Genomic DNA, 21,601 nt, shown 5'->3' on the forward strand with positions numbered 1-21,601 from the left:
AGCCAGTTTTGATGACTTGTAAATTCTCCATTGTTATTTAGGAGGCATACTGTATTTGTGAGTCAATTTGAAAAGTGATGAAGAAGAATCTTACTGACAATAAAGGGTTACCTGTCCTTGGTCGGTCTATGTTACTGATACAGTCAGTCTTACACAGATATTTTCCCTCACTGAGATCTATGACTTCTATCACTAATCTGTCTGTAATTGATGAACTCTGACTAAACTGTGTTCTAATTCTCCTACTCCTAGATCTATTGCACGTTTTGCAGCACCCGATGCTCTGGATCCTGCAGCGCTGTATAACACATCCATCCCCTACTTCCACCATCACTATAAGGGGGGAGCTTTGTTGCTTACTGAATCTATATGTCATGCGCTCCCCCTAGTAGGCAGAATTTTATTATTTACATCTACCTTTATGACTTTGTAACAGAAAATACAGAGAATCTAGTGAATAAATTGCATAATGTACAACCTATTTCTTTTTAGAGGTCAAGTTTTACAATGGGGATCCCACTGAATCTACCAGATCACATGGTAGGCGATCCACTGTCGTAAGTACTCAGGAGGTGCAGTATAAAGAATGTATATAGTCAAGACCTGTATAATACCGCATAAGAGCACCTCTTACTATAAGACCCAATCATGTATGACATGGTCAACCATTCATTTAAATGGCCAGCTTGTAATACTATGTTCCGACCACTAGGGAGGAAATTAGTGGGCAGTCAAAGGTCTTCATTAAGAAGTGGTTGACCTGGAGCCAAACCTTTCATTGAATCTCTATGGAGGCCTGCAATTCTTCATTGAAAGGGGGTGTTGCCAAATGTACTTAAGTCGGAGAAGTCACCACTTTTTGGGGCGAGCCTTCTGTAGCTTCCGGGAGAGTTGGCAAGTATGGCTATTAGCTTATTGTTGAAGGATCCCTTTAAAAAAAAATCTATGGATTGTCTAAGGTGGAGATCTGTACGTCAATTAAAACAGTGCAAAAGTTTCTGGCAAGTGGAGAGCGGGTGCGTCTCCCATGATGTGCAACTTTTTGCCAAAATGTGACTACAGTGGTTGAGGAGTTAAAATGACGAGAGTTTGCAAGTTATTTGCAAGCGGAGAGTTAAACACATGGCATACGTCCAAGCAGAGGCGTAGCTGGCGCCCCCGAGACCTCTGCACAAACACTACACTATAGAACCGCTACATACGTGAAAGTTATGAGGTCATGCTCAGGAGGTCTGAACTATTCACTAGCTTTATTGTCACCGTGATTAGGACATGACATCATACCCCTGTCCTACCCTCGGTGGGATACATTGGACCCACCAGAAGAAGTGATTCTGAGACTTATATTACTTGTAGTAACCTCATACATTCGCCCTGATAACTTCTCTTGTTGCTATGTCATTGTCTTCAAAAAAGTAAGAACCCCTCAGAACTTTTTGGTCTCTGAAGAGTTAAGATGTGTGTACAGACTACATGCCGAAGAAGGGTTAAGACATAGTCGATGGCTCTACCTTTGTACCTTACACTTCACCACATGGTGGATGCCTCCTCTGACCTATACCTATATGCCTAAGGGTCGGGGTTACAATTTCTAAAACTCTCCGGACACATGAAGAACACTGGAAAACATAGTACAAAAGAAGCCTAACAAAAGATCAAAATCTAGTAGCTCCATGTTGTCGAAATTGGTGGGATCTAATGTTTAGGGTCATCTTTAGATGTTCTTCAAGTTTCAGATCTATGAGCAGATTCCATACTGACCAATATTGGAGATCATCCACCACCAAGGAATTGATGTAGAAGAAGATCTCCTTGATGATCAAAAATTTTCTTTGAGGTTCAAAACTCTTTGAGGGTTGACGTAGAAGAAGACCTCCTTGATGGTTGAAAATATTTTTGAGGGTTGACCTAGAAGATCTCCTTGATGGTTTTGAATGTTCTCTGAGGGTCACAGATACCGCCAGGAACTCTGGCAGACATTACAGAAGTGTCTATGACTACTCCCGATTTCGCCCTACCCTCTTGTCTCCACTTTTGTCTCCGTCTTCTTTGCCTCAGGTTGAATAAGAAGTCAGGAAGTTTCCTGTGTCCAGGGTATGAGATTCCCCCCATACAGACAGCACACTCTCCTCTTTCTCTGTCCCTGGACCTCCCTCCTCTTCCTCCTCCTCCTCCTCCTCCTGTCTCCTGGTGAATAACAGCAGGATCGCTAAATAGCACTTTTGTTAGGAAAGAATTCGGAGGACAGATGGAGAAGTAAGAAGAGATGAAGAAAGAAGAAGGGGAGAGAAAGGAGGGGGAGACAAAATGAGAGGGCGAGGGGAGGCTCCAAAAGGAGAGAGACAGACAGGAACAGAGTTAGGAGAAAAGTAGAGAGAGGATAAGGGGAGAACAGATGGAAGAAGGAGGGATAGAAGGATAAAGAAGCAAAGAAGACGAGAGAAGGCTGGAAAATCAGAGGCGCAGGGTGGAGAGGAGGAAAGAGGGACAGAGACAGCAGGGGAGGGAGAGAGAGTGAAGTCAACTATGAAGAGAAGGGGCTAGGGGGGAGCAGGCAGAAAGTTCTGAGGCAGAGTCTATGAATGAAAGGCGAGAGGACACAGGGCCCGTCCCATTGTCAAGGGTGAGTGAGGGGGACAAAGAGCAGAGATAAATGAGGAACAAAAGAAAGACACATTGTAAGAGAAGAAGAGGTAGAGGAAGGGGGACGCCGGCCATCACTCAATAATCTGAGGACAGCTGAGGACACCTCCAGACTACACCCAGACAGGTGAGTGCGACCTGAGAGGTGACAGATGATTCATAGATAGATAGATAGATAGATAGATAGATAGATAGATAGATAGATAGATCGATAGATAGGAGATAGATAGATAAGATCGATAGATAGATAGATAGATAGATAGATAGATAGGAGATAGATAGATAGATAGATAGATAGATAGATAGATAGATAGGAGATAGAGAGAGAGAGATAGATAGATAGATAGATAGATAGATAGATAGATAGATAGATAGATAGATAGATAGGAGATAGATAGATAGATAGATAGATAGGAGATAGATAGATAGATAGATAGATAGATAGATAGATAGAAGATAGATAGATAGATAGATAGATAGATAGGAGATAGATAGATAGATAGGAGATAGATAGATAGATAGATAGATAGATAGATAGATAAGAGATAGAGAGAGAGAGAGATAGATAGATAGATGATAGATAGATAGATAGATAGATAGATAGATAGATAGATAGGAGATAGATAGATAGATAGATAGATAGATAGATAGATAGGAGATAGATAGATAGATAGATAGATAGATAGATAGATAGAAGATAGATAGATAGATAGATAGATAGATAGATAGATAGATAGATAGGAGATAGATAGATAGGAGATGGATGGATGGATAGATAGATAGATAGATAGATAGATAGATAGATAGATAGGAGATAGAGAGATAGATAGATAGATAGATAGATAGATAGATAGGAGATAGATAGATAGATAGATAGATAGGAGATAGATAGATAGATAGATAGATAGATAGATAGATAGGAGATAGAAAGATAGATAGATAGATAGATAGATAGATAGATAGATAGGAGATAGATAGATAGATAGATAGATAGATAGATAGGAGATAGATAGATAGATAGATAGGAGATAGATAGATAGATAGATAGATAGATAGATAGATAGATAGATAGATAGATAGGAGATAGATAGATAGATAGATAGATAGATAGATAGATAGATAGGAGATAGATAGATGGATAGTAGATAGATCGATAGATAGATAAATAGATATGTTATAGATAAATAAATAGATAGATAGATAGATAGATAGATAGATAGATGATAGATATGTTATAGATAAATAGAAGTACCATGTAATGGCTCTTGGCTCTCCTAGTGTCTACATGACTAGCTGTACAAGTATTGTGTAACCAGTGTTTATTCTACACATTGTGAGCTATCAGATGTGTATTATTACATGTCACCCGCACACATGTGTATAATATACAGCTCACGGTCTCTGAACCACATGTGCACTTTCTGTTTCTACATCTGGAAACCATCTTGGCTTATACATCTATGTAATTACTATGGGATCGTTAGCACAGAGGCGCGGACCGGGGGCCACATGCCCTGAGGGCCACTACATACTTGTAGACTATATACCACATGGGCCATGTACTTGTGTCTTATGGGTATAGATCTGTGTCTCCAGACATACATACAGTATAGTACTAAGGACAAGATAAAATTGGACTTTTCTAGGGTGAAGGACATTTCTGGACATCACAATAGGGTTCTATAAATAGGAATCCGTGGTTTGTAGGGTCACAGGCATCTCTTGACACCACATTATGGCGCCATGACTAGTAGAGTACATTTGTATAAGATGGGACACATATGGTTCTATGAAAGGAGATGATCATGATTTATAGGGTGAGGAACACATCTGGATACCACTATATGGTTCTAAGATGAGAAGAGCAAGGTTGTGTAAGGTGAAGGACACATCTGAACACCACACTATGGCTCCCATACTAGGAGCGCATGGTTATGTACACCTATAATCCTATGACTAGGAGTCCATGATTGTATAAGATGAAGGACACCTATGGACACTACTATATGGTCCCAAAACCTGAAGAGCATAGTTGTTTAGGGTGAAGGAATCATCTGTACGGTATAATATGGTGCCATGTCTAGGAGTGTATGGTTATGTTGGTTGATGGTACCTCTAGACATGGTTGTATAAGGTGAGGGACACTTATGGAGACCACAGCATGAACACCATGGTTGGTTAGGTTGAGGGACAGATCTGGACAATACAATATGGTACCTGGAGGAGGAATATATGTGTATGTAGGGTGAAGAACACCCCAGGCCACCATAATATAGCCCCAAGACTGGGAGTGGATGGTTGTATAAGGTGAGGGACACGTCACAACACTTCTGTCTAGGGTAAGGGACACATCTGGATAATACAATATGGCGGCGCCGTGTCTTGAAGTGCATGGTTGTGTAGAGTCTAGTGTGAAATTTCTTTACACCACAGTATGTCCCCATAACTAGAAGTACATGGTTGTGTAAGGTGAGGGTTGGGGTTAAACCAAAATTACGACGAAGTAGCTACTATTACCACATACGACACTATTGGCTATTTTTACCTTGTCATACCAGCCTGATCCATGTGATCCAGATTTGGAGTCCTATCCCTGGTGACCCTGCTAAGTAGTGATCCATGAGGCTCCCCGATGTGCGTTTTCTTGTCCACCTGTGGTGATACATTTTGCTATTTTTCACAGTGTACCCCTGGTGGTCCAGTGTCTCTATGGCCAAAATGTCCAACTGGGTTCATAAATAATACCCCTGGAATCTGGTGGGATAATGAATAGTATATATATATATATAATATAGTGACTTATAATGATAATATCCCCATTATTCAGTGGTTTCATGAATATCTCTGGTGGCCTAGTGGTTAATAATAACATAAGATGTCTAAAGGTCTTTCCTTCGTTGTCCTTCTCAAAGTTTAGCAATACAGATTTAGTGATACTAAGATTCTTCGGGCCCACCAGATATTATTATTATAGGCATCTACCCTCTAACAACTCCTATACACCAGAGAACCCTTTAGATCTGGGTGCCTTTTGCTGAACCATTACTATAGTACAGCCTGGGTCCACCAAAGGAGCTTCTGGTTCTCTGGTGGGGCAGTCCAACACTAATACAATCCAAATCCCAATATCAGTCTCGATCCTCGCAGTCATTAGTAGATCCTCCAACTCGCAGTGCTGAATGTCCAGTCTACTAACTGCGGTCTTCCTCAGGCCAGTGGTGTTCAACCCTACTTGCATAAAGAAGAAGGCGCTTAGTTTTGGTAACGTCACCCAATAACTTCCAGCATCTTTCTCCAGGCAACGTGTTTTGGATATAATTAACTTCCTTCATCGAGGATATATGGATTGATATGAGGAGATAACTGCCAGATAACTGGGGATCCAAATTTTGGGTCCCCCAACTATCAGTAGAATGAATGACCAAAACTCCTCCTAAAGCCTTGTATGTCCTTATCACTGGTAGACCAGGTGGTCGGACCCCCAGTAATCTGACGCTTATCCCCTATACTATGGACTATTTATGGGCTATTAAGATAAGTGATGGGCTGACACCTTTCTCCAGTATGGATCAGCTCTTTTGGGTTGGTTCTGATCCCCATACTATACAGTGGACAGATCTAGAAGTAGAAAGCTTCATACTTGTATAGTGGCCAGCCATTGAGGTCAATGGGAGCTGAGCTGCAGTAATGGTGCCTGGCCACTATACAGTATACTGAGGTATCTGATTCCAGCTCTGTGCACTGTATAAGATGGGCATTGGATGCCACCCTAAAGAGCTCATCCACGCGAGAGCCAGCAGCCCACAGATCAGATAAAGATAGGCTATAAAAAAATTGTGGACATCCCCTTTAAATAGACTGCAATGTTACCAGGGGGAACAAATTTCTCTTAGTATTCCAAGGATGGAGGGAGCCATTTTGGCTGAGCCCAGTATAATACAGCCCTTATAACAGAGTATGAGGCTCCACTTTTTGCTCACATAACAAATGCCATATTAGCTGAGCCTGATGTCTATCGGAGGCAGATATAAGAAGCGCTATATCTTCCACCATGTCCAGTGTTTCGTATCCAGAGTCTCATGAATTAGAATGCAAAAATACTAAATATATTCAAAAAATTATAGCATTTTTTGTGGTATCTATAGCATAGTTACATTATTTCTAATATTGACTTTTATCTCCATGTGCGGGGAACCGCCATGGGCTCAACATTCACCCCAAGCAAGGCTAACCTGTTCATACGAAGATAGGAAGAGTTGGGCACTTTTCAGGGAGTGAGGCCTTGGTTGAGCCAGGTCGTCTGGTATCATTTCATCGATGGCATTGTTTTTGTGTGGGTGGCGATTGTCCTTTTCAGGATTTTTTAAAGAAAAAATTAACCATTTTTATTCAAAAAACAACAAATCCCATTTAAGAGTCAACCTCTTGACTAAACAGCTAGACTTTGAGAACTTACCCAGGTGTCTTAGCAATATACCTAAAAGTCAATTCATGAGACAAAGAAGGAATTGTGCATGACCGGAGTCTACTGTAGAGGAATAGTGTGCAACAATAGGACAAGCACAACAAACACATATGGAAATGCCAAATAACCTGAGGAGAATATTGCAGGAAAATCAAAATATAAAACACCTACAGGGTGAGAACAAAACTTACCTTACAATGACCAAATGTATTTAATAATACCACAATATTACAATAGCCAAAGCCACTGATTCAGGAGAACTCCACAAAAACATTGGCCCATTCTTAGCTAAGACCCAACTATAGGGTCAGGTACATAGCAAAAACATTAGGAAATAAATCAACTTATGGATACACAAGGGAAATTATCCTGCACAGGCCATGTGACATGTGTAACAAGAGGGGTAATGTATGCCCAAAATACGTGCCCATGAAAAATTTCTCTATGGGTAGCACTAAAAGAGCATTAAAGATAAGATTGGGTCAACATCTTAGAAATATCAAAAATATGGCCTGGTTCACATCTGGGAAGCCCCCGAACGGAAACGTAATCCGCATAAAAAAGTGGTTACCTTAAGAAACCCACGGATTCCATAGACTAAAGTGGTCTGTGTGGTTTCCAAAAAATGCGGAGAGAAAAGTGGTGCTTGCAGGAATGACCTGAGAGGGGAACGGAATGACCCAAAGGCAGATGTGACCCGGGCCTAAATATGAAGGACATCCTCTTTCTCGCCCAGGACTGTAATGAGGGTAAAGTAACAGGAATAACATTTCCAGTTGATAAAAGGGGCGCCGCAGCCACCACAGATATTATCATCCACACCTGCACTGCTCTAGACCACCAGGGATATTATTGTCAATCTTTTCACTGCCGTGAAGCCTTCGTTTACTATGATAGACCAGAAGGGATGTCATCATTTATCCCTTCCATGCCCTAGTCCACCAGGGATGATATCATTAACTGTACTTCCCTAGACCACCAGGGATGCTATTGTCAATCTTTTCACTGCTCTGTCCATTGGCCTCATGCTATCTTTAATCCTTTCTCTAGTGTGATAGTCCAGTTGGAGTGGTATCACTTACCCCTTCCAAGTCTTAGCCAACTGGGGATGCTATCATTAAAACTATACTGCTCTAGACCACCAGGGATAGCATTGTTAACGTTTTCACTGCCTAGCCCACCAGAGATGCTTTCTTTAACCCTTTCATTTATTACCCTATCATTTACCCCTTCCATGCTGTATCCCTCTAGGAATGTTATAATTAACAGCTGTACTGCCCTAGACCACCAGGGATACTATTATCAATCTTTTCCCTGGGATCGTTTACCCCTTCCATGCTGTATTCCTCTAGGGATGTTATAATTAACACCTGTACTGCCCTAGACCACTAGGGATACTATTATCAATTTTTTCACCGGGATCGTTTACCCCTTCCATGCTGTATTCCTCTAGGGATGTTATAATTAACACCTGTACTGCCCTAGACCACTAGGGATACTATTATCAATTTTTTCACCGGGATCATTTACCCCTTCCATGCTGTATCCCTCTAGGGATGTTATAATTAACACCTGTACTGCCCTAGACCACCAGGGATGCTATTATCAATCTTTTCCCTGGGATCGTTTACCCCTTCCATGCTGTATTCCTCTAGGGATGTTATAATTAACACCTGTACTGCCCTAGACCACTAGGGATACTATTATCAATCTTTTCACTGGGATCGTTTACCCCTTCCATGCTGTATCCCTCTAGGGATGTTATAATTAACACCTGTACTGCCCTAGACCACCAGGGATACTATTATCAATCTTTTCACCGGGATCGTTTACCCCTTCCATGCTGTATCCCTCTAGGGATGTTATAATTATCACCTGTACTGTCCTAGACCACCAGGGATACTATTATCAATCTTTTCACTGGGATCGTTTACCCCTTCCATGCTGTATTCCTCTAGGGATGTTATAATTAACACCTGTACTGCCCTAGACCACCAGGGATACTATTATCAATCTTTTCACTGGGATCGTTTACCCCTTCCATGCTGTATCCCTCTAGGGATGTTATAATTATCACCTGTACTGTCCTAGACCACCAGGGATACTATTATCAATCTTTTCACTTGGATCGTTTACCCCTTCCATGCTGTATTCCTCTAGGGATGTTATAATTAACACCTGTACTGCCCTAGACCACTAGGGATACTATTATCAATCTTTTCACTGGGATCGTTTACCCCTTCCATGCTGTATCCCTCTAGGGATGTTATAATTAACACCTGTACTGCCCTAGACCACCAGGGATACTATTATCAATCTTTTCACCGGGATCGTTTACCCCTTCCATGCTGTATCCCTCTAGGGATGTTATAATTATCACCTGTACTGTCCTAGACCACCAGGGATACTATTATCAATCTTTTCACTGGGATCGTTTACCCCTTCCATGCTGTATTCCTCTAGGGATGTTATAATTAACACCTGTACTGCCCTAGACCACCAGGGATACTATTATCAATCTTTTCACTGGGATCGTTTACCCCTTCCATGCTGTATCCCTCTAGGGATGTTATAATTATCACCTGTACTGTCCTAGACCACCAGGGATACTATTATCAATCTTTTCACTTGGATCGTTTACCCCTTCCATGCTGTATTCCTCTAGGGATGTTATAATTAACACCTGTACTGCCCTAGACCACTAGGGATACTATTATCAATCTTTTCACTGGGATCGTTTACCCCTTCCATGCTGTATCCCTCTAGGGATGTTATAATTAACACCTGTACTGCCCTAGACCACCAGGGATACTATTATCAATCTTTTCACCGGGATCGTTTACCCCTTCCATGCTGTATCCCTCTAGGGATGTTATAATTATCACCTGTACTGTCCTAGACCACCAGGGATACTATTATCAATCTTTTCACTGGGATCGTTTACCCCTTCCATGCTGTATTCCTCTAGGGATGTTATAATTAACACCTGTACTGCCCTAGACCACCAGGGATACTATTATCAATCTTTTCACTGGGATCGTTTACCCCTTCCATGCTGTATCCCTCTAGGGATGTTATAATTATCACCTGTACTGTCCTAGACCACCAGGGATACTATTATCAATCTTTTCACTTGGATCGTTTACCCCTTCCATGCTTTAGATCACCAGGAGTGTTACTTATCAAGAAGATATTAACACAAAGGATATTATTTTTACAGTCATTATTGGATTGAAATGTGAGCAGATACCTGAGGTTGCAAGTACGTTGTGCCAGTGCTACTGCTGTTCTCACACAAGTGCCGTCAGTTGTATGTTTTTACCCCAAGGCAGTTTTTACATTGTGAATTGCACTTTGGTGCGACTCTCACTTATAAGAACAAGATTTTCAATTATCCCCGTGTTAGGCAACCTCATTAAAATGTCTACACAAGCCGCTCTTATAAAGGGTGTCCGCACTACAAAGAGGCTCATTTTCCGGGGAAAGCACTTTCTTAAAAGTCTTCCTCAATCTAGGTCCTTGTGACAAAAGGCCCGGGCTATAAAAAGAATACTTGAGAATGGGACAAGAGGTTGTTCTTGAGTAAGATTGATGTCCTACATAAAGGGGGGGTTATATAAAATGTCACAACCCGGCGAGCATAGTCCGCATACTGTATGTCACTTCGCAATTAAACTTGTCAATGAGTAACTGGCTCCATCCTCGGTCACCTCATTAAAAGTAGTGGCCGCCCTTCCCCTACGCTCTGGAATCCCAGCCATCAGTCTGAGTGCTGTGTCATCTTATGGTCCCGTCCCACCTCCTCACAGATGGTCACTCACAGCCTGTCTCTCCTTCTTCCAAAAATTATCTCATTTTGGAGGAACATTTACTAAAAAAAAAAAAAAAATTCAAAAATTTGCTGCTGGCTAATCCTATGTGATAGGAGGAGGTGAGAGGAGACGCAGCATGGACACTGAAGAAGAGACGGAAGAAGAGGTAGGAGAGATTGGGGCGAGATTTGCTCAGCTCCATGAGTATCTAGTATAGCTTTGCTTTCCACCAGATCTCTGCTGTCAGTGGATATGAACAATCAGATTTAGATCTAGACTAAAGGGTAGAGGGTTTGTTACAATCACAGGCACTTTAGACTCTGGCACCCCTTAGGGTTCAGGGCTTGGTATTGATTGCTACCACTATACTCCCTATAGATATGCCCCAGACTAAAGATCCCGGTGAGGAACTGAAGCACAGATAGTGCTGGTTACCCAAATTGGGTCAATGGCTGTAATACACAGTCAAAATCCAACAGCAGAGATCAAGGAGCAGATTTAAGGTGATCCATCTACCAAATCCTCAGGGTCCATACCATGTGGTGTCATACCTGGCCACATACATATGGCGCTGCTGCCAAGTGGTTAGTGCAATCTGCCATGTATGTACTGAGTCCTCGCCCTCTGATATCTAATATCATCCTCACTTATGTTCCCTACAGGAGAATGAGGTTAAGTCAAGTCTGCAGGATACAATTCCTGGGTTTTGGCCTTGTAGCCCTTATGGCCATCGGATTTACTATACAGATTTTGGGGATCCACTTCCCGAAGAGGTGAGTGAATGACGAATTAGTATCGGACCTGTGGTTAATGTCAATGAACTGCTTTAGAGATGATCTTTCACCAACTCTAGCTTTTTTAAAAAATGTTATTGCTCCACTGATTCTAGCTCAGCTGAAATATTTTCTCTAGCCCCCAGCATTCCTGAGCAATCAATGCTGGTAGTTTTGGTTCCTGAGATGTTAACTAGCCTCTCTAATGACAAGTGGGTGATGTCAGGTGACTACAGACAAGGGGTGTCTGTAGCTCTGACTGTGGCTGCCTCTGATTGGATCTCGGAGTCACGCCCTCTTTCCTGCTCCTCCCTGACACCACCCACTATTCACTAGAGAGTCTAGTTAGCATATCAGGAACCAAAACCATCTGCACCGATTGCTCAGGAATGGTGGGTGCTAGAGAAAAAAATGCAACTGCGCCAGAATCAGTGGTGGGGTGACTATTAAAGGATGCAAAGAACTGGAGCTGGTGAAAGGACCTCTTTATGTAGATGCATGAGATAAGATGTTTTTATTTTTGGCGGCCACTCTTCTCCATGGGCACAATGTTGATGCAGAATACGTTATCGATATATAAGTAAGAGAAATAAAATATGAGCAGCCTCTGGTATTGCAGCTAAACCTCATTTACCCCAGACTACATTATTGGTATCTTTGACCACCAAATGAGGATATTTTACCAGCTGCAGCTCACTGGCTCCCACGAGCATCTCTGAGGAGACAACCCCATGGGACCAAGTCTTCACATACTTCCCAGGATTAAAATATTTCCTACATATTTGCTATTCATACCATCTGGGAGCAATGTTCCTAAACAGACATGAGTGAGCGAAACATTTACTGTATATGATCAGTGGGAATAGTCCATTATTTCTAGACTCTGTGGTTGTAGCTTGCATGTCCCTGATTTATAAGGCAGGAGTATGTATTATACCCCACCACATTCTCTAGTAGAAGATATAGTCCTAGAAGACATGGAAACAAAGGAGGAATGAGACGCGTATTAAGCAGAAGAGACTCAAGGTAAGAGAGATGTAGGACATATAAGAACCATAGAAGGTAGGGAAGACACAGGAGATGGGAAAACACAGGAGGCAGGGAAGACACGGGAGAAAGGGAAGACACAGGAGGCAGGGAAGACACAGGAGGCAGGGGAGAGACAGGAGGCAGGGAAGACACAGGAGGCAGGAAAGACACAGGAGGCAGGGAAGACACAGGAGGCAGGGAAGACACAGGAGATGGGAAGACACAGAAGGTAGGGAAGACACAGGAGATGGGAAGACACAGGAGGCAAGGAAGACACAGGAGGTAGGGAAGACACAGGAGGCAGGGAAGACATGGGAGGCAGGGAAGACACAGGAGGCAGAGGAGAGACAGGAGGCAGGGAAGACACAGGAGGCAGGGAAGACACAGGAGGCAGGGAAGACACAGGAGGCAGGGAAGACACAGGAGATGGGAAGACACAGAAGGTAGGGAAGACACAGGAGATGGGAAGACACAGGAGGCAAGGAAGACACAGGAGGTAGGGAAGACACAGGAGGCAGGGAAGACACGGGAGGCAGGGAAGACACAGGAGGCAGGGAAGACACAGGAGATGGGAAGACACAGGAGGCAGGGAAGACACATTAGGCAGAGAAGACATAGGAGACGAGAAGACATAAAAGGCAAGGAAGACATAAGAGACGCAAAGACACCAAAGGCAAGGAAAATATAGGAGATGGAAAGACACAAGGGTTAGGGGAAACATAGGAGGCAGAGAAGACAAAGGAGGTGGGAAGACCAAGAAGGCAGGGGAGACATAAGAGATGGGAAGACACAGGAGACAAGAGAGACATAGGAGACAGGGAAAACAGCAGATAGGAAGACACAGGAGGCAGAAGAAACATAGAAGACAAGGAAAACACAGGAGATGGGAAGACACAGGAGACGGGAAGACACAGGAGGCAAGAGAGACATAGAAGGCATAGGAAACAAAGGAGACGGGGAGAGACAGAAGGCAGGGAGACATAAGAGATGTGAAGGCCCAGGAGGCAGGGAAAACATAGGAGGCAGGGAAGACACGGGAGTCGAGAGAGACATAGGAGGTACATCAAACACAGGAGATGGAAAGACCCAGGAGGAAGAAGAAACATAGGAGGTAGGGGAGACACAGGAGACAGGGAAGACACAGGAGGCAAGAGAGACATAGGAGGCAAGGGAGACACAGGAGGCAAGAGAGACATAGGAGGCAGAAGAGACATAGGTGGCAGAGGAGATACAGAAAGCAGGGGAGACATAAGAGGCAGGAAGACACAGGAGGCAAGAAAGACATAGAAGGCAAGAGGGACATAGGGGACATGGGTCACATAAAAGGTAGAAGTGACCAAGGAGGTAGGGACAACAGGAAAGACACATGATATATAGGAGACAGTGGAGACATAGGAGAAATACAAGGCAAAAGTAACAGGAGATAAGGGAGATATAGGCATAAGAGAGGAGACAGGGAGGATATAGACAGAAGGGGGGGGGATATAGGAGGAAGAGAAAACATAGAAGGCAGGGGAGATATAGAACACATAAAAAACATAGGAGAGAGGAGACACACAGAAGATGGAGGAGATTCATATAAGGCATAAGAGACAAAAGCAGAGGGGAAGACAAAGGAGACATGAGACACACAGAATGTAAGAATGTAAAACAGTGGAACCGCACACTCATATATTGGATTGAGGTACAAGCAGAAAATGGGTCTTCCGACCCTGTCACTATCCAAAAAAGAAATGATCTGCTGCACAGTCTTGATTCAGCGATGAATAAACAAATACAATTATTGTGAAGGTAACAGAGGTCGATGCGCCATGGAAAAAACGGTATTTAGGTATACATGAGAAATGGATCCAATGTTAAGCAGGGACGTTTCGGTCCAATGACCATGGCGTGGAGGCTCCTTGTACTTCACACATAGGAGACAGTAGATTCATACATGATTGATATACTTGGACAAGTACTTGTGTCACCTTTGCAAGCTCTTCTGGTTGACAAGCTATACCGACATGTAAAGTAGACTTTATGTGTCCTCAGGTCTTCCCAGATTCCTCCACTACACCTGGTAACTGAGGAGCCTCCACCTTCTTACCGGACATGCCAACCTAAACAGCATATCATGTTTCTGAAGACGCACAAGACAGCCGGGAGCACCATACTGAACCTTCTGCATCGATACGGTGACCGGAATGGTTTGGTTTTCGCTCTGCCTTACAGATATCAATTCAACTATCCAAATTCCTTCCAATCTCATCGAGTGAAGGGATACAATGCGTCCTTTCGGCAGCACTACGACATCATGTGCCATCATATGCGCTTCAATTATCAGGAGGTAATAGCTCAGTCTTGTGGTGAACCGTCATTTCCAGAATTCTTGTAATTCCAGGGAAAACCAAGCTTACCATTTTGGATATTGTGTATTCTAGTAATATAGATCAAGCTTTGTACAAAACTAACTTTTGCCTATTTTTTTTCTACTGTTGCATTTGTTTTTATGCATTTGGTGGTTGCTTATGGAAGCTAAGGGGAATAGCAAGAGGCCATTATAGCTGTGGAACCCAACAAGATATTGTGAACTTGTGTAAAGGTAGGATGGACTTGGATGCTCGGGATCCAGGTCGTGACCCCGTAACAATGTGTCAGGAAATAGGTGCACTTGCAGAGTAAGGACCAAGCTAGAAAACCTATGGAGGGCAAAAACTAGAAGACTGCGAGAATAGTGAAAAGAAATCAGAGGAATATCAGAAGCCCAGGCCATGGTTGAGTCAGAGAAGGCACAGAAAAAGCCATAATGGCAAGATGAGAGGTAACTATAAGAGTAAAACAAAACCAGTAAACCAGGTAGTCAGTAGAAAACAGACTGGGTACAGGGAGTGAGTTCTGAGAACATAGAGCCTAGAAAACTAATGTAATCACAGGCACTTGAGTAATGGAACTGTCAGGTTAAAATACCCCGCCTCAGCCCATGACTGGTTGCTGTTCTAGAGCCCAGGTTGATTCTGCATCTCTAACCTCTGACTGGTTGACAAAGTTTGGCTAGTAGACATGGCAACATTAAATCAACAGCTGTCAGTTCTGAGAACATAGAGCATAGAAAACCAATGTAATCACAGGCACCTGAGAAAGGGTTAAACCTTTGAACCTAAAAGCAACAGCCAAATGATAAATGCAGATGCAACACAGAGTCTTCCCCAGTGCAGAATGAGGCAATACAATTACTAACTAGCAGCAGCTTCATCCCCTCTCCGTAGACTTCTGTGTTTCAAGCTGGATAAAGTTATTGGTGCTATTAAAGGGATTCTATCTTTAAAATGACATTTTTTCTCACAAACATGTAGGAATAGCCTTAAGAAAGGCTATTCTTCTCCTACCTTTAGATGTCTTCTCCGCGCCGCTGTTCAGTAGAAATCCCGGTTTTCTTCTGTATGCAAATGAGTTCTCTCACAGCACTGGGGGTGGTCCCCAGCACTCAAACAGCACTGGGGGCGTCCACAATGCTGCGAGAGATTTCTAAGGCCGCCTCCATCTTCGTCTGGAACGGCCTCTCTCCGCGTCTTCCGGCGCTGAGTTCAAACTTCTATGCATGCGCAGTCTGCTCTGCCATCGGGCCTCGGGCAGAGCCGACTTCACATGCCCGCGGCAATTTTTTCATGGCCACGAGCGTAAGTCTTGGTGCTGGTTCCCAATCCGGAACTTCTGGGTTTGTCACAAACAAAACTTCAGAGGAATTAAGTGATGGTAACTTCCCTAGTGAACTCCTTTAATCTTGAATCTCATCTGTTGATGTGTTGGCTTTACAAGCAGCAGACTGGCATTAGGAGTACTGCTAAATCTTTGATCTTCAGCTACCCTTATATATGTGTTCATCACATTACAAGGGTAACAATCATTTCAGAAATAACAGAACCATACATTGGGCTATAGTGTCAGTCAGTACCACCTATCAGTTGACTTCATAGCACAATGGCGGCACATCAGAAGTTTACATGGTCAGACCACAAGTTCATCCAGTGTTGGACGTAGGATCCAAGAGGTAATTAGTATAATGATTCTGGGGGCTCAACCTCCAACAATCCTTAATAAATAGACCATAACACCCTTAAAATGTTCTGGTGGACCACTATTGTGTTGGAGAATCTTCTGGCCGGCCAGTCCACTTCTAGATCCATCTATGTTAGTACAGAACAAGAATCATCTCACTACTTGATAGAAGCCCCTCCACCCTAATACCAAGACGTCCACTCATCCTTGTTTCTAGCCTAATAAGATAAGACTTAATCTTAAAAGAATTCCATCTGCTGATACGTTGGCTTTACAAGCAGCAGACTGGCATTACAAGTATGGCAAGGTCTTTGATCTTCAGCTACCCCTACATATGTGTTCACGGCATTATGAGTGTAGCAAGTATTTTCGAAATACAGAACATTATTTACGCCGAGTAGACTGTAGTATCAGTCAGTTCCAGGACTACAGTTACCGACCGGATAACTCCAAGTGAAAAACACAGCACTAAGGAATTTACTTAAGGTCGAGGTTCTCCATGGAAGGTCGTGTGTATCTAAGAATGTGCATCACTTCTGTACAATCTCCTCTTTTACCTGAGATGTTACATACTTGATATATCTGCATATACTATAATGCAGCCCCCCTTTCTGCACATTCCCTAACTTTAACCCCTTCCCAACATCCACCGTATGAGTACAGCAGATTTTGGATCTTTAATCAAACCTGATCAGGTGCCAAGAACACTAGGTCACCCCTGGTTAATACGGAAGAAATCCACCAAGTCCTGAGTCCTTTCTGATAGTCGGCATCTCCATGTATCTGGAGAGCGGCAGAGTGTGGGCTCCACCATGTAGGAGACAATGGCTGTCCCTGGAGGATGGTGATCCATCCATGCCATACCATTATGGCCTACCATAACTAAACTTCTACTGTAGGCTGCCTATAGAAGTGAATGGATTCTACAATACACTGCAATACATGTTGTGTTGCAGTATATTGTACTGATGATCACAAACCATAGTGTTCAAGTCCCGTAAGAGGTGGAAAATAAAAGCAAACAAAATAAAATTATAAAAAAAAGTTTTCCATAAAATCCCAAATCAATTTCCAAATCAATTTGAAAAAAGTTCCATTGAAATCAAAATAAATTGGGCAAACTGATGATCCACCTACGGTATAAGTTGTGATGATATTTTGCACACCAGCACTAACCAGAAATGAAATGGGCCCAAGAATTACTGTTAAAATCTCCCAAATCTCCCTTAATTTCTAAATTGCGACATATTCCGGTAATGTGCTCTATCACTATCCCCGAGCCAAGCCATTGAAGTGTAACACAAGTTCAGAACATGCCCCTTGACCACAGGATGCCATCATGTTGATTCAACCATCACATGTTCTTTGATGCTAGAACTTTACAAAATACACAAAACTTAGGATTGTTTTGTAGTTAGTCATCTAGTGTTCACACACACAAAGGATTCCATTCTCCGCAGGGCCGTAACTACCACTATGGGGCCTGTGGAGTCATAAAGGTCCGGAGTCAGTAATTATCTATTGGCTTTGACCAGTGTCGGACTCAGGTTCTTTAGGTCCACCAGATAAAACTATTTTGGGGGTCTACTGTCCAACAACCCTAGAAAATAGACCAAGGTTCCCTTCAAATTTGGTGATCATCTACTGGACCATTGTTGTGTTAGAGCCTTCACCTTCTAGAGTATCCTTTAGTCCAGAGTTTCAATTTGGGGGTTTGGTCTGGGATCAAAATTTATTTTGGTGTCTGTTGAATGGCCTACTGTCTGGATTAATTCTGGAGTTTAGTCTGAGGTCTACATTTTTAGGGGGGGTTGTCCTAGGGTCTTCATTTATTTTGAGTAAATCTGGATTAATTTTGGAGTCTTGTCTGTACAGCGTATTGGCCACACATTGGTGCAACACAGTATATCTCTAGTGGTACAATATATCTAGAGGGCAGACTGTGCTTCGGTAAGTTTTTGTTACCCCAATTTTTTTCGGTTTTGTTTAACACTATCCATTAAATTGACAGGTTCGGAAGGTGATGCCTCCAGACACGTTCTTCTTCACCATTCTTCGGGACCCAGCCAAAGTGACCGAATCATCTTTTTCATATTATCGTGCAGTGTCATTAGCATTCAAGAAGGCACCGAATCTCAAAGCCTTTATTTCTCACCCATCACGTTACTATCGACCGGGTGAGAGATCCAACCACTATGCCCGTAACTCAATATGGTTTGATCTTGGATTTAACTCTGATGCTCCATTTACGGAAACCTATGTAAAATCTGGAATCCGAGCCGTGGAGAACATATTTAACTTGGTTCTTCTAGCAGAATACTTTGATGAATCAATGATTCTCCTAAAAGAGGAGTTGTGTTGGGACCTCAACGATGTAGTGACTTTTAAACTGAACAGTCGGGGGACCTCAAAAGCATTAGACAATGAGGACATCGAAAAACTGAGGGAATGGAATAAACTAGACTGGAACCTCTACTCCTACTTTAACCGCACGTTCTGGGATAAGGTAGAAGGTTTTGGGAGGGCAAGAATGGACTACGAAGTCAAAAAGTTGAAGGAAAAAACACAACAATTGGCTAAACTTTGCCTTGAGGGTTCGGGACCAGTAGTGGCAGAACAAATTAAAGAAGACGCTATTAAACCCTTCCAACCTGGAAAGGAGAAGATCCTAGGTTGGGCAGTTCGGAAAGATCTTCCTCACGAGGTTCGGACACGTTGTATTCGGATGGTAACTCCAGAGCTTCAGTACAAAGATCTCCTTGATGCTCACCAGTTTCCAGTGGTGGCATCTAACAGCTCCGCACCCATTCCTGCAAGGATCCTAGGCAGATGAGTCCAGCACAGGTGATTTGTGTGGTTAGCAAAAATTTTAATGCACAAGTTGAAGATGTTTTTGCTTTAAACTAATGTGCCTGAATAATATATGGGAGCCGTGTCCTCATTGTTAACACCATTAGGCTTGACAAGCACTTTATAGCCCTTGCACTTCCGACATGCCTTCTCTAGCCTTGAGACTTGATGTTGGAGGAGATACTAAGCGTCTAGCTACGTAGTGCGATCGATATGCCGTTAATCATGACTAGAGTACTGACTCTTTAATACTGCCCCGACTGACTCAGCGCTACCTCTAAAACCATAAGAGTCTGATGGGAATTGGCAATCATCAACCATCTAAGAATATCCTAAATATGACAAGGAAATGTAATGATTGCCTGCACGCAAATGTGAATCTTCAGCAAGAATCATCAAGGACTTCAACCGCAGTTTCCATAGACTGGTTTAGCTTGAATATAGGTAATACACTGCCCGCGACTGCTACATTGTATCAGTAATAGTACCAAGACTAGGCCTACAATCTATAGGCTGCACTACTGGTAACGGTACATCATAATGAAAAATTATCTGTGGCGGCCCATTAGTGGCCATACTGGAAGATAAGGTTGTCTATAGAACATAAGGCATCAATATCATGAAATTCTATAACAGGATACAACCAGCATTATAAAGTATTTTTAAGGGGTTATTCCCATCTCGGCCAAACGCCCCCTAGGGCGGGACTTATGGGTATAGCCGAGAAGGTAGGTAGGTCAGCTGTTCTCGTAAATTCCATCTGTAGTCGTCAAGATGGTGGACAGTTATTCCATCTCTACAGTGATTTGCCAACGTGGTTAGACTCCTTCCATGACCACCATCATCACCATCTTTTTGAGTTGTGTTTTTGAGTCCGTCACTTACACAATATTCTCTTTCATCACTGTAAACATGGCACTCGAGATGGATACCGTAGTCTCCCAACTTTTTGAAAGTTGGGAGTCCTCCCTTATTGCGTGGCGAGGAGGGCCAGATTACATAGTAGAATGGAATGGGAATGGAACCGTTGATTTGATGGGCACTCTACAAAAAACACTTCATAGTTTGCCCACTTTTGTAAACAATTTTTTAATTGTTTTCCCCCATGATGCATCTACTATAAAAAAAACAAAGCACATTGAGAACAGACTGCAAATGAATCTCTTGTAGTCAGATCCTACACGCCACCCCCTCTGATTCCTCTTTTATGTGCCCTATAGATAGTCATAGAAGACATAGATGGAAGAGTGGGCCACCTGACGACAGGGTTTGTTTGTAGTCTGTAACTCTGGAGACATTGGTCTGAATAGGAGTTGTATACACAAAGCCATATGAGTTTCTTTTGGTCAAGACGAAATTTGAAATTTGATATCAAGAGTGTTTATAACTAGAGATGAGTGAGTAGTGTTCGATGGAGTAGGTGTTTGATCGAATACTACGGTATTCGAAATACTCGTATTCGATCGAGTACCACTCACTATTCGAATGTAAAAGTTCGATGCAGAACCAACATTGATTGGCCGAATGATATACAGTCGGCCAATCAACGCTGGTTCTTCTCCTACCTTTAGAAGTCTTCTCTGTGCAGCTTCCCCGTGGCGTCTTCCGGCTCTGAATTCACTCTGCCAGGCATCGGGCCTGGGCAGAGCCGACTGCACATGTCCGCTTGTAGTGTGGGCATGCGCAGTCGGCTCTGCCCAGGCCCGATGCCTGGCAGAGTGAATTCAGAGCCGGAAGATGCCGCGGGGACGCTGCAAGGAGAAGACTTCTCGGAGAATCCAGCCCGACCCTCACTGGTGGATTTGGTAAGTATAATTTGATCAAACGTTGCCTACCCCTGAAACGAGCATTTTCCCCCCATAGACTATAATAGGGTTCGATATTCAATTCGAGTAGTTGAATATTGAGGGGCTACTCGAAACGAATATCGAACCTCGAACATTTTACTGTTCGCTCATCTCTATTTATAACCTTTTGGTGTGACGGGAAGG

General features: G+C 42.9%; 1 protein-coding gene across 1 annotated transcript; it reads left to right on the forward strand.

Annotated features, from left to right (window-relative positions):
- Positions 1–2,102: 2,102 nt before the first annotated feature.
- On the forward strand, positions 2,103–21,039 carry LOC142187858 (galactose-3-O-sulfotransferase 4-like). The gene is made up of 4 exons (XM_075261667.1): positions 2,103–2,770; positions 11,583–11,693; positions 14,757–15,051; positions 18,772–21,039. Exons 2-4 carry the CDS (start codon positions 11,587–11,589, stop codon positions 19,591–19,593), a joined length of 1,224 nt encoding a protein of 407 aa, XP_075117768.1. The 5' UTR covers positions 2,103–2,770; positions 11,583–11,586; the 3' UTR covers positions 19,594–21,039.
- Positions 21,040–21,601: the final 562 nt, after the last annotated feature.

This window comes from Leptodactylus fuscus, unplaced genomic scaffold (genome assembly GCF_031893055.1).
Source record: "Leptodactylus fuscus isolate aLepFus1 unplaced genomic scaffold, aLepFus1.hap2 HAP2_SCAFFOLD_257, whole genome shotgun sequence".
In the NCBI taxonomy this organism is placed as follows: domain Eukaryota; kingdom Metazoa; phylum Chordata; class Amphibia; order Anura; family Leptodactylidae; genus Leptodactylus; species Leptodactylus fuscus.

Excerpts from the sequence above, each read along its gene's own strand:
- LOC142187858 (XM_075261667.1), top strand. The coding sequence starts at position 11,587 with ATGAGGTTAAGTCAAGTCTGCAGGATACAATTCCTGGGTTTTGGCCTT. Across the intron at positions 11,694-14,756 it reads GGGATCCACTTCCCGAAGAG|GTCTTCCCAGATTCCTCCAC; the intron begins GTGAGTGAATGA and ends ATGTGTCCTCAG. Across the intron at positions 15,052-18,771 it reads TGCGCTTCAATTATCAGGAG|GTTCGGAAGGTGATGCCTCC; the intron begins GTAATAGCTCAG and ends TTAAATTGACAG.